The sequence below is a fragment of the Macaca fascicularis genome, chromosome 4, assembly GCF_037993035.2.
Source record: "Macaca fascicularis isolate 582-1 chromosome 4, T2T-MFA8v1.1".
Taxonomy (NCBI): domain Eukaryota; kingdom Metazoa; phylum Chordata; class Mammalia; order Primates; family Cercopithecidae; genus Macaca; species Macaca fascicularis.
Genome location: NC_088378.1, coordinates 134,344,118 through 134,358,212, shown reverse-complemented (window position 1 = coordinate 134,358,212; position 14,095 = coordinate 134,344,118). Strand labels below are relative to the sequence as shown.

The following is a 14,095-nucleotide window of genomic DNA, read 5'->3' as shown; positions in this document are numbered from 1 at the left end:
GCCACTATGCCTGGCTAATTTTTGTGTTTTTGAGTAGAGACGGGGTTTTACCCTGTTGGCCAGGCTGGTCTGGAACTCTCGGCCTCAAGTGATCCACCCATCTCGACCTCCCAAAGCGCTGGGATTACAGGTATGAGCCACTGCACCTGGCCAATTATTTTTTATTAGTGGCTTTTTTCTTTTAATTCCGCCCCCCTGCCCACCCCAGTGCCAGTCTCTTTCATTACCCTTTCAAAAAATACTGTCTTGGTTGTTCTTCCAGATGAACTTCTTTATTTTTCAGTTTTGTTTATTTTTTATCTTTTTCTTACAGTGATAAGAGCACTTAACACGAGGTCTACCCTCTTAACAAATTTTGTTTTTTGTTTTTTTTGTTTTTTTTTATTTTTATTTTTTATTTTTATTTTTTAAAATTTATTTATTATTATTATACTTTAAGTTGTAGGGTACATGTGCATAACGTGCAGGTTTGTTACATATGTATACTTGTGCCATGTTGGTGTGCTGCACCCATCAACTCGTCATTTACATCAGGTATAACTCCCAATGCAATCCCTCCCCCCTCCCCCCTCCCCATGATAGGCCCCGGTGTGTGATGTTCCCCTTCCTGAGTCCAAGTGATCTCATTGTTCAGTTCCCACCTATGAGTGAGAACATGCGGTGTTTGGTTTTCTGTTCTTGTGATAGTTTGCTAAGAATGATGGTTTCCAGCTGCAACCATGTCCCTACAAAGGACACAAACTCATCCTTTTTTATGGCTGCATAGTATTCCATGGTGTATATGTGCCACATTTTCTTAATCCAATCTGTCACTGATGGACATTTGGGTTGATTCCAAGTCTTTGCTATTGTGAATAGTGCTGCAATAAACATACGTGTGCATGTGTCTTTATAGCAGCATAATTTATAATCCTTTGGGTATATACCCAGTAATGGGATGGCTGGGTCATATGGTACATCAAGTTCTAGATCCTTGAGGAATCGCCATACTGTTTTCCATAATGGTTGAACTAGTTTACAATCCCACCAACAGTGTAAAAGTGTTCCTATTTCTCCACATCCTCTCCAGCACCTGTTGTTTCCTGACTTTTTAATGATCGCCATTCTAACTGGTGTGAGATGGTATCTCATTGTGGTTTTGATTTGCATTTCTCTGATGGCCAGTGATGATGAGCATTTTTTCATGTGTCTGTTGGCTGTATGAATGTCTTCTTTTGAGAAATGTCTGTTCATATCCTTTGCCCACTTTTTGATGGGGTTGTTTGTTTTTTTCTTGTAAATTTGTTTGAGTTCTTTGTAGGTTCTGGATATTAGCCCTTTGTCAGATGAGTAGATTGCAAAAATTTTCTCCCATTCTGTAGGTTGCCTGTTCACTCTGATGGTAGTTTCTTTTGCTGTGCAGAAGCTCAAAAATCACAAGCATTCTTATACACCAGTAACAGACAAACAGAGAGCCAAATCAGGAATGAACTTCCATTCACAATTGCTTCAAAGAGAATAAAATACCTAGGAATCCAACTTACAAGGGATGTAAAGGACCTCTTCAAGGAGAACTGCAAACCACTGCTCAGTGAAATAAAAGAGGACACAAACAAATGGAAGAACATACCATGCTCATGGATAGGAAGAATCAATATCGTGAAAATGGCCATACTGCCCAAGGTAATTTATAGATTCAATGCCATCCCCATCAAGCTACCAATGAGTTTCTTCACAGAATTGGAAAAAACCGCTTTAAAGTTCATATGGAACCAAAAAAGAGCCCGCATCTCCAAGGCAATCCTAAGTCAAAAGAACAAAGCTGGAGGCATCACGCTACCTGACTTCAAACTATACTACAAGGCTACAGTAACCAAAACAGCATGGTACTGGTACCAAAACAGAGATATAGACCAATGGAACAGAACAGAGTCCTCAGAAATAATACCACACATCTACAGCCATCTGATCTTTGACAAACCTGAGAGAAACAAGAAATGGGGAAAGGATTCCCTATTTAATAAATGGTGCTGGGAAAATTGGCTAGCCATAAGTAGAAAGCTGAAACTGGATCCTTTCCTTACTCCTTATACGAAAATTAATTCAAGATGGATTAGAGACTTAAATGTTAGACCTAATACCATAAAAATCCTAGAGGAAAACCTAGGTAGTACCATTCTCTTAACAAATTTTGAAGTGCACAATACAGTATCATTAGCTGTGGGCACATTGTTGTACAGCAGATCTCTAGAACATACTCATCTTGCACACAGTTATCAAATTTGTACCCTCTGAACATCAACCCTCTGTTTCCCCTTCCCCCAGCCCCTGGCAGCCACCACTCTGTCTGTTTCTATGTTTGTGACTGTTTTAGATACCTCATGTAAGTGGATTCGTACAGCATGTGTCCTTTTGTAAACCAACTTTTACTTTGCATAATGTCTTCCAGGTTCATCCAGTTGAGCTTGAGAATCAACTTTTATCAAATTTAGGAGTGGGGAACCTTTTATTAATACAGTTTTTATTGGAGTTGCAATAAATTTATAAGTTACCATTTTTGTGGGGTTTTTGGTAACAGCTTTATTGGGATGGACTTCATATGCCAAACAGTTTAGTCATTTAAAGGGTACAGTGAATAATTTTTAGTATATTTACAGAGTTGTATATCACCACAATCAATTTTAAAACATTTTTTATCACCCCAAAAAGAACACTCGTACTCTTTAGCCATCACCCCTAAGCCTCCCAGCCCCTGTATCCCTGGGCAACCACTAATCTTCTGTATCTAGGGATTTCCCTATTCTGGACATTTTATATAAATGGAACCACACAATATGGAGTCTTTTGTGTCTGGCTTTTATTTAGCATAATATCTTCAAAATTCATTCATGTTGTAGCGCGTGTCAGTACTTCATTCTTTTCTATGGCCGAATATTCTATTATATGGATGTACTTCATCTTATTTACCTGTCACTTGCTGGATATAAATTAAATTTCAAAGAAATACAGACTTCTCACCCTCACGCGTTTCTTGAACAGACATAGATACAACATTGTGGCCATCAAGCATCATTTTTTTGTCTGGGCAATAATGCTTCTCTTCTGTACTTCTCTCATGGTGGCATATCTGGATGAGGCAGCTGCTGTCAAAGGTTTTTTCTATGGCCCTCCTGGTGTGACTCTCCCTACTGTAGGAAGCCTCAAGTGTCTTTCTCATGGAACAGGCCAGCAGTTGCCCTCATTATCCTGGGCAGGTCTCTCCAGGCAGCCTTACCCCACTGCCCCATCTCACTGAATCATAGCATGGGGGATCTGCCCTAGTAGAGTCATGGGGTCCACACGCCACTGGGACGTTATTTGGCTTCTGTCATATCTCTTCCCCTACCTATTCTCTACCACCTCTATCACTTTTAAAAATTAGTACCTGAGCCTGCTTCATGCTTTATGCCATGTTTGTTGTAAAGTAGTTGGAAACAGTGAGTTCCAGTGATTCCCCTGTGAGTTGATAGAGAAGTTGTCTATAGCTCTAGCCTTGCCGCCAAGCAGCTTCTTTATCTGCTGAAGCCAGCTGCTCCTGTAAAAGTGGGTCCTCTGCAGATAAGCCAGCTGTGTCTGGGTCTAGTGGTGACAGTGCTGCAGGTGTGGGGGGTCACCCCTGGGGAGATAAAGTCTCTGGAATCTTATCTCTGAGACTGGTATAATTCTAAACTCTTTCCTCCAAGAGCTTTTAGGCTTAGGCAATATTAGCCTAGCTCTGAACTACTAAGGTCCAATTGACCATGTTGCTGTCATCAAAATAAACTGCTTAACAGGAACAACAGAAGTGATTCATATAAGGAAGTCATGTAGAAGAGCAGGACTCATGATGTTTCCTATTTCAAAAGAAGAGTGGTATCTGATGATATTTTTGGGTACAAAATGCAACACCAATTATCAAGTAACCTTTTCTCTTTTCCTCTGCATGAAACAGCACAATAAGATTTTCACTGTAGATTTTACCTGGAAGCATGATGGCAGTGGAACTCTCAGAAAGGAAGTCCTCCGCAGACCTCTGACTTGTGTCCAGTTCCCTGCATGACATTCCACGTGATTATGTCATAGATGATCACTTAGGATTAGCTAGGCTACACATAACAGGGAACCCAAGTAACAGTTCCTTAAGTAAGATGGAAAAGCTTATTTCTCTCACATTAAAAGTCCAGAGGTAAGTAATCTGGGGCTTATCTGCTGCTCCAAAATATCAGAGATCCAGGTTCCTCTCTCTCATTCTGCAATCTTCAGCATGTGGTTTCTTTCTCATGATCCAAGAGCTATTTGTGCTCCAGCCATCACATCTATATTCCAACCAGTATAGAGAAGGAAAGGAAGCAAGGCATACTTGTTCTGTTTAAGAACATTTCTGAAAGCGGTGCATGACTCTGGGGCTTGATTCTCTTTTGTCTGCACTTAATCTTGTGGACACACCTAGCAGCAAGTGTGGCTGAGAAACAGTCTGTCTTAGGTGGCCAATACCCTTAGGGGTCCTGTTACCGAGGAGGAAGAAGGGAACAGTTATTTTTAGGCAATCTTTGCTATTCCTAGGCTCCTCAGACTCTGTGTTTGGCTCTTCTCCTTCCCTTACCCAGGCACCCTTTTCTCTTAGTTGGCAGCATTTCCTGTCACCTAAGTCAGAAATGCTAAGAATTCTTCATGATTCTGTTTCCTTGCTCTTTGATATCCAATCATTTACAAAGGTCTGATGATTTTACGTCCTAAATGTTTCTTGATATGCTTCTTCTTCATTCCCACTATGCATGCCCCAGGTCAGGCCTGGATTGCTGAACCAGCCAAGCATGTTTTCTCACCCCCGGTTTTATCTCCTTCACACCAATCTTCCACACCATTCAAACACAGACTCACCCATACAATTCCTCTGACAAAAATCCTTCCATCACCTATAGGTTAAATGTCCAGGTTTTCTAACTTGGCATGCAAAGGCCCTGTGACCTGCTCTCTGCTTCACCCCTCAAACTCAGCAATCCAGAATGGACATTGTAAATGTAAAGCCTTATCCTGCACCACCTCTTTATCTCCTGAGCTAATCTTTGTGTACCCTTTAAGACTCCCCTTCCTCTTAGAAGCCTTCACTGGGGTCCCCCGACCCCCGGCATCCAGTATTGCTATTTCTGTCACTCTGTAGATTTCTCCCATGGCACTTTTGAGACCAAAGAGTATTTTAAACATCTTCATATCCCCAGTACCTTCATTTTGGCGTCCAAAATAGGCATTCCACACATGTCCAGATGAATGAGAGAATGAAAATTCCGTGATAACTGCAGAATACTCAGAAATGAGTACAGCTTCACCAGGCTTGGCCACTGGAGGGCAGTGAGTTACACTTTTCTGATTCTGTGCCGAATTAGCCGAAGTTCTCTCTCCCCTAAGAGATGGAGGTGGAGCACCACCACTTAGTCAACAAGTCTTTGATGAGCACCCACACGTGCAGGGCACTGCTGTAGTCCTGGGAGGCGGCATCCTCCATCTTACATCTGACTCTTTGCACATGACATCAGCTCATGCAGTCTGTTCTTCCCTGTCTGGCTAGGCCAAAGATGAAACTGGACAAACTTTATTATTGTCTCAAGAGGATATTCCTTTTCTGCTTTTTAAAATGTGAACTTTATATTAAATTGTACATTTAGAAAAGTGCATCTATCATACATGCCCAGTTCGATGAATTTCCCCAAAATAACCAGCACCCATAGCAAGACATGGAACGTTTCTAGGACTTCAGAAGTCCCCTTGTGTTCCCTCCTAGTCCCTACCCTGTCCTCTCCTCCCCTGCCCCTGCAAGGGTAACTACTTTACTGATTTCTAACACCTAGATTAGTTTTGCCTATTTCTAAGCTTTATCTGAATTGAATCATACAGTAAGAACTTTCCACTTTAATGTTGTTGGTTTGAAGGGAATTGGTGGGGAGTGGGCTTGATGCTGAATTTTTAGCAGCCACCCTATTTGGGACTCAAGCTGCCTCCTGGCCCCATCTTCATAGATGAAGTAGTCTCCTGTGTGATAGGCAGCTGAGAAACATTGAGGGTCTTCCCAGCAGTGTGTGGAGATAGCCCAGCCAGGATGCTGAGCTGCTTTCAGTGACATTTGAGGACGGTGTGTGCGTTTGGTGGGGTGTCCAGTGCTGGATTTCCTATCATTGCAGGAGGTAAGCTCTCCAAGGGCAAGTTGTGGCTTGTCATTTCTGAGAGTATAAGACTTAGCCTGGTCCTCTACCCTGGCAGTGAGCTGAGCAGGGTGTGGTACGCATTTGCTCTCTGTCCCTTATCTGACCCCAGGGATAAGTGAGAAATCGTAACAGGAGAAGTTGAGGTATGAACAGCTGACATTGGCACTGGGGGTCCTGAGCCTCCCAGAGCCTGTTCACATCCACAGCGTCTTAGTAACAGGCTGCCCATCTCTGGGAATGGTCTTTGGGCAGGTCCTGGAAGGTTAAGTATGTGCTGGACCTTGCCTTTCCTTTGCTTCCTCTTCCTTTACCCCATAGCCCGAATACTCAGAGTTTGGGCTCATATAATCTGGGATCCTATAGCCAATGTCAGGAGGCTGACTTAACCAGCAGCAACTAATGTTTGCAAATGAAAGTAAAAGTAATACAGCAACTTAAGGAAAACAGTGAAAACTTGGTGGTACGTTGGTTTTTAAAATTAATTTTAACCAGAGCATCATGATACATGTATACCTGTGCTATCTCATACTGAGCAGCCAGAGTTCATGTATTATTCCAAGTTAATAGTCACCACCCTGATTGACAGGCACAGTGTCAGAATGCTGTATGGTCAGCTAAGCAGCATCTTCAAAATAGCACATCTCCTCTGACAGTCAGAAACATGGGCCTCACGAAACAGAACTACCTCCCAGTGGGTCTCTTCTCCGTGGGAATCTCGGAGTAAGTCTTTCCTCCAACCATCTCATTGGAGTGGCCATCTCTCTCAGAGACCAGCTTCCCCTGTCTTTGTCAGGTGGTTTGGCTTTCCCAGGTTTAGTGAGGGGCCTCTCCACCCTCTCTACACTTACAGGTTTGCAGTGCTGTTATTGTCTCAGCTGCTCCCATGAGGTACTTGCCTGAAAATGCCAGATGCATAACACCCAACAATATGTTTATATATAGCACTTGAACCAGTTTAAAATTATTACATAGAATAAGATGAATTCTTGATGGTTTTCTTAAAACTATTTTTTTCTGGATGAAATATTTGTTCCTGTTTCAAGGGGTTCTTTAGATGTATGGTTGAAAAGGATTTTCTATTTTTCTCAGTTTACTTTTGTTATCAGACATTTTTTTTTTCTTTTTTTTTTTTTTTTGAGACGGAGTCTTCTCTCTCTGTCGCCCAGGCTGGAGTGCAGTGGCGCAGTCTCGGCTCACTGCAACCTCTGCCTTCCGGGTTCAAGCAATTCTCCTGCCTCAGCCTCCTGAGAAACTGGGACTACAGGTGCCTGCCACCATGCCCAGCTAATTTTTATATTTTTGGTAGAGACGGGGTTTCACCATATTGGCCAGGCTAGTCTCGAACTCCTGATCTTGTGATCCACCCGCCTGGACCTCCCAAAGTGCTGGGATTACAGGCGTGAGTCATAGCACCCGGCCTATTATCAGAAAATGTTACACAAGGTATTCTTATGAGTCCAGTTCAACAACAACAACAACAAGGACCCGGATCAGGTAAACCAGAGGCTTTGGAAAATAGAAAGGCTATCTGCAGCTGAGACACTGGAGCGTCTTGGTCCGGCTGGTCAGGTTGAATCATGCTGGCCCACCAGATCACATCTAGAAAATTGCCCTGAGATCACAGATGGTTCCTGGGAAGTGCCTAGAGCAGTGAATAGACAAGTTACTCTTGTCAGTATAGGCAAAACCAGTTCTTCCCAAAGCTGTCAGGGAATTTTTCAGGCATATATTAAGCTGATTTTTTAGGACTGGGGCTCAGAGTTCTTAGAAAACTAAACAGTTGACTGGAGCCATCACTCAAGTATATTTCATCAGCTAATAAATGGGCATGTTCTTTGTCAGGCCCAGAGTGGCCAATTTGATTTTTATGAAGAGCTTTTGGGTTTCCTCCTTTTGGATGCCTTGCCTCTTAAAATAGCCGTAAAATATCCCTTCAAATCTCGTTTCCTCCCATCTGAGTCCTGCTGCTGTATGCTCTGTCATGACAACCAAAGACGCTGCCCTCACTCGAGACTACACTGCTGGCATGGTTTCCCATTTCAGCTTCAATTATATGTTGAATTTCCTCAAGTGGACGCTTAATGATCCTTCTGAACAGATTGTTTATGCTGAATGAAGCCCTTCAGAGAGCATTTGCTCCTCCCTTTCTCCGCTGCTTTTTGCTGGTGTACTCAGCTCACAGTTTTTGACTAAATGTTTGAATTTTATCCTCCCAGCAGGCAGAAAAATAGAACTAAACCCTCCCTCCCACTCTCTGAAGTGCTAGGGAGCTATCTCACTGGCTGTGAAAACAAAGGGCTAATGGGCAAACAACAGCCCCCAATTCAGGGCCCCAAAATAGGGTTCAGTGCCTTGTCTGTTATTCCCTTTGCTCCCTAGATGGCTAAAGGTTTGGAGTGGGTACAGTTACCGAGCATGGCACCTTACCAACTTATGACTTCATGTTGTTAGTCAGGTTTTCCTCCTTAAGATGAAACGCAGAAGTAGAGAACTTTTAAAATTGACTTATTTTTAAAGTATGTTTTGGGATGGCAGGTATATCAGGATTAAGTTTGGCTATGAATAATATAGATCCAGAATATCAGTGCTGGCTGGGCATGATGGCTCACACCTGTAATGTCAGCACTTTGGGAGGCTGAGGTGGGAGGATCACTTAAGCCCAAGAGTTCAAGACCAGCCTGGGCAATAATGTAAGATCCTGTCTCTTAATTAAAAAAAAAAAAAAAGTGCCAGGCGCGGTGGCTCACGCCTGTAATCCTAGCACTTGGGAGGCCGAGGCAGGCAGATCACGAGGTCAGAGATCAAGACCATCCCGGCTAACATGGTGAAACCCCATCTCTACTAAAAATACAAAAAATTAGCCGGGCATGGTGGCGGGCGCCTGTAGTCCCAGTTACTCAGGAGGCTGAGGCAGGAGAATGGCGTGAACCTGAGAGGCGGAGCTTCCAGTGAGTCGAGATCGCGCCACTGCACTATAGCCTGGGCGACAGTGCAAGACTCCATCTCAAAAAAAAAAAAAAGTGGCTTAACTAAGATAGAAGTGTATTTGTTCCTTTGGTAACAATAATAATTATGCCAGCTAACATTTATGTAATGCTTATTTTATGCCAGGCACTGTTGTTAGCACTTTTCATATGTTAACTAACTTATTTAATCCATAAGATATCCTATGACATTGGTACCGATATTACCACTTTAACACATGAGGATTGAGACACAGAAAGTAAAGTCATTTGTGCAAAGTCACATAGCTACTGAGTGACAGAGCCAGGACTTGAGGTCTGCAGTCTGGCTCCAGAGTCTTCTCTTAGCCACGTGCTTGCTATTCTGTCTGACAAAAAAGCCACAGGTCATTAGGGCTGATGTGACAGTGATGATCCTGTTGCCCCCAGGAACTGGGGCTCTTGCTCTTTTTTTACCCTGCTATGTGCGGTTTCCAATTCTGCTTGTATTTACATTGCAATGTTCTGGAATCCTAAAATGCCCAAGTTGGAAAAGACCCTTCAATTTTTTATGGAGCTCTGGATCTTCCTTTGGGAAATGTGTATGAGGAGTGGGGGTGGTTTTTGTCTCGATCCTTCCTTGTGGGTTTCACTTTTTTCCAACAACCCTATTCTCATAAAGAGGGAGCTGCTGCCTAGGATGGATTAGAAGTCATGCTCATGAATAGGGAAAGGGCTCTCCTCCTTTGTGCATTGTTGTGAGGTTAGTCCTGGAGAAGAGTCTGCCTGAGCCTGTGACCCAGAGCAGTTCTCAAAGGAGACAGTTCCTTGGAGCATTGTTTATGGTCATAAGAGTTGGAGGCAACCTGGGTATATCCATCCCTGAGGGAATGGATAAAGTGTGATGGAAGCACACTATGCAGCAATGAACTAGAGGCATGTACAGGAACACAGACCTTAGAAATGTAACATGAAGCAGAAAGTCAAAGGAAGATCCTGAGCTGGGTTTTACAGCCCAATATAATTTAACCAAATTAATTAATTATATAATATTAAAATATAATATAAAACATAATGTAAAATATTAGATAAAACAACTTAAATGTAATATGTAAATATATATTATAAAATATATAAAATATATAATTATTTTAATATAATTTTTAATTATATTTCATATATATGAAATAGAAATATATTATATATTTATATTATTATTATATAATGTATAATATATTATATAAATATAAAATATATAATATATAAATATAAAATATAATTATATTTTAATATAGCTTTGTCTATATAGATAGAAGTATATCTCTATAGATATCTACAGAGATCTATAGATTGCTATAGATATATAATCTATATCTGTATATAGATATCTAGATCCATAGATCTATATATAAAATTTACTTACATATATTTTCAAATGTGTATATATACTTCCATATATAAGAAAACAAATATGTATATATACTTACATACATTAAAAAAAAAACCACTACATAGTAAATGTTTAAGTTAGGATACAATAAAAGAATAAAAGGAATAATAGGAATGCAAGAAAAATAATAAAAGGAATAATAGGAATAAAAGAAAAATGATATTTCCTGGAAGAGTTTTTTTTAATATGATTTCTCAGTTGGGCATGGTGGCTCACACCTGTAATCCTACCACTTTGGGAGGCAGAGGCAGGCAGATCACCTGAGGTCAGGAGTTTGAGACCAGCCTGGCCAACATGGTGAAACCCCATCTCTACTGAAAATACAAAATTAGCCAGGCGTAGTGGCTCATGCCTGTGATCCCAGCTACTTGGGAGACTGAGGCAGGAGAATTGCTTGAACCTGGAAGGTAGAGGCTGCAGTGAGCTGAGATCGTGCCATTGCACTCCAGCCTGGGTGACAAGAGCAAAACTCTGTCTCAAAAATAAAAATAAAATGTGATTTCTCAAATTGATCTTTATATGCTATCTAGATTTTTAGTTTCTGCAAGTTTAGTGTTGTTTTACAAAATCTTCTTTATTCTTTTTTGGTGATAAACGGCAGATGTAGTCAATTGTGGCTCTTTTTTTTTCTAACATACTGTGCATGTAAAATGACTATAAAAATTATGCTTATTATAGAAATTTTGAAAAGTCCAATAAAGCTTTAAGGAAATAAAATCCTTCATTCGTACCACCTGGGGAATAAATACTGTAAACCTTGCGATGTTTTGTCTTTCCTCTGTGCTTATATAAACACATAAATATTGTATGCACAGTACGAAAGTATGCCATAAATACTTTTTCCCCTCTTTCCTCCTTAATACTGTGACATGCTTTTTTATGTCATTACAAGTTCCTAATAAATTTCATTTAAGATAGCTATATTGTGCCTACTGTGTGCCAGGCACTGTATTTAGCACTTTATGTATATTAACTGCAGCTGGCCTTCAAGTTGGATTTTTTTTTTTTTTTTTTTTTTTTTCAGATCATTCGTAGAGTCATGGCTTTTCTGATAAAGCACCCCACCCTTCTCAAGAGGGGTTTTTTTTTTTTTTTCCCCAGCCTCGATGTTCAGATGTTCATGTTAAAAATGGCTCTTCAAACAGGATGAGAATCCAAGAGTTGTTACATGTTATCTTGAGGAGGTTCAGTTATAGGTCTTAGTAACAATTCTTAGAAATGAAAAGGCTGGGGTCAGGCACAGTGGCTCACTCCTGTAATCCTAGCACTGTGTGAGGCTCAGGTGTGAGGATCACTTGAGTCCAGGAGTTTGAGACCAGCCTGGGAAACATGGCAAAAACTCATCTCTACAAAAAATACAAAAAATTAGCTGGGCGTGGTTGTGTGCACCTGTAGTCCCAGCTACTTGGGAGGCTGAAGTGGGAGGATCATCTGAGCCTGGGAAGTCAAGGCTGCAGTGAGCCGAGATCATGCCACTGCACTCCAGCCTGGGCATCAGAGTGAGATCCTGTCTCAAAAAAAAAGAAAGAAAAAAAAAAGCTAGATTCTGAATACATTTTGTCTGATGCCTACGTCTCTGTAGCGCAAGGGATTGCAGTGAACATCTGTTTCCAGAAAAGGGGTTGTAGGTCTGAGGAGAAAAGCTGTCTGGTGGAGAACTCAAGGGCTTGACTGTTTCTGTGTGCGGCCTCTGGCAGACATACACAGGGGCCTTTCTTGTTGGGCAAACACAGCACTTCTTACTACTTCACCTCTCTGTGACAGGAAGGGGGAGTTAAACACTGGCTAGGAAGGACACATCACATAGCCTTTTCCTTCTTCGGGTTTCTGGAAGGCTGCTTATGTTTTCCTCACTTGCATCTCAGACGAGACAGATTCTCATTCCTGTTACTCAGTGGGAGGTTTCCATGAGAAGCTAACAGATAGTCCTCTCCAAAGAGGTCTTGTGGCTAGATAAACTTGGGAAATGCTGGATAAACAAAGTTAAGCAGATTTACTTAATGCAGAATTTCTGTTAACTTCTCAAACCCTTTTGTGTTCTGTGATCTTCGCTAATCTCCAAGATGGGGATATCTAATGCATCATTTCCCAACCATATTTGTCTGTGGAACCCAACCCCCCACCCTTTTTTTGAGTGTCCTGTAGGATTGATGTTTTGCAGAACCCATCTTGAGAAATACCGTCTTGTTGGAATTAAGTCCTAGAAGCACTCACAGGCTTGACTCATCTTCCTTCACATGCATACCTTCTCCTCTGAGTGGCAAGACTGTGGGTCTGCCTTGCCAGAACTTGGGAATTCCATCTTTAAACTGTGGGGGCTTTCTGATCCTAGCTGTTCTCCCTACATATGAGTGTGAGTGTGCTAGACAGCTCACTGAGCTGAAATCAAAGACATTTTCCAGGCCATCTTCAGGGAGCTGAGTATAATTCATTGAACATGAGACCTGAAGTATCATTTTCGAAAAGTGAGTGAACAAATACCAAGGAAGAGAAAGATATGTTGAACCTGATGGGACTAGTGTGAGAAATGGCCTGTCCAGTGTTGTAATGAGATCTTCAAGAACTTCCCTGGGACACTTTTGTCCACCTGACACAGAGAGTCAAGGGGCAGGCCCTCGTTTCTTAACATCAGGTTAGCCTGGTCCTCACTTGGTGCTAAAGACCCCGTTGAAGACACTCGAATCTATCTTTCTCTCTCTATTTTTAGATAAGACCTCTGGACTTTCTTCACCTTTTGTTTTACAGAAGAGGATGTGGAGAACTTTGATGTGACCAACTTGTCCCAAGACATGCTGCGAAGCATTGAGGCTGACAGCTTTTGGTGCATGAGCAAGCTGTTGGATGGAATCCAGGTGAGCTGCTTCTGCCCTTGTGGGAGCATCTAGGTCCAGGGGCTCCCAGCAGGCCTTTGGTTTCATTCTTGCTCTTCTGTATCAGGCAGGACCACCCACTATGGCTCCTCCTCCTTTTGGTCTCTCTCTGTCCTTCTTCATTAGCTTTACAGCTTTCAAACAGCAATGGTGGGTTGGGCACGGTGGCTCACGCCTATAATCCCACCACTTTGGGAGGCCAAGACTGGAGGATCGCTTGAGCTCAGGAGTTCAAGACCAGCCTAGCAACATAGACCCCATCTCTACAAAAAATTTTAAAATTAGCCAGGCGTGGTGGCATGTGCCTGTAGTACCAGGTCCTCAGTGGGCTAAGGTGGGAGGATCGCTTGAGCCTAGGAGGTCAAAGCTGTAGTAAGCCATGATCACACCACTGCACTCCAGCCTGGGCGATAGAGTGAGACCCTATCTCAAAACAAAAACAAAAACAAAACAGTGATGGTGTCATGTCCCTTGGAGTCTGCAGAAATCTCCATGTTGCCTTGGCTTTGTCATTGAAGTAGACTGCTCCTTTCTGCCCTGCACCCCAAGCATGTTGGTTTCTTCCACACTGCAGGGCTCCATTGGGCTTTCCCCCTACACTGTTGTTCTGTAGATTTCTTTGTTTCCCAGAACACT

At 42.0% G+C, this 14,095-nt stretch overlaps 1 protein-coding gene across 4 annotated transcripts in view; it reads left to right on the top strand.

Moving 5' to 3' along the window:
* Positions 1-14,095, top strand: part of TBC1D22B (TBC1 domain family member 22B) — a 75,486-nt gene that overhangs the window by 41,545 nt on the left and 19,846 nt on the right. For 2 of the 4 annotated variants that reach the window (XM_045390792.2, XM_074038179.1), the window contains exon 9: positions 13,335-13,441. In XM_045390792.2, the coding sequence (XP_045246727.1) occupies positions 13,335-13,441 (107 nt within the window). Of the gene's footprint in view, positions 1-1,402; positions 2,813-13,334; positions 13,442-14,095 lie in introns of those variants that run through there. The other 2 variants (XM_074038178.1, XM_074038177.1) reach the window with 1 other exon arrangement.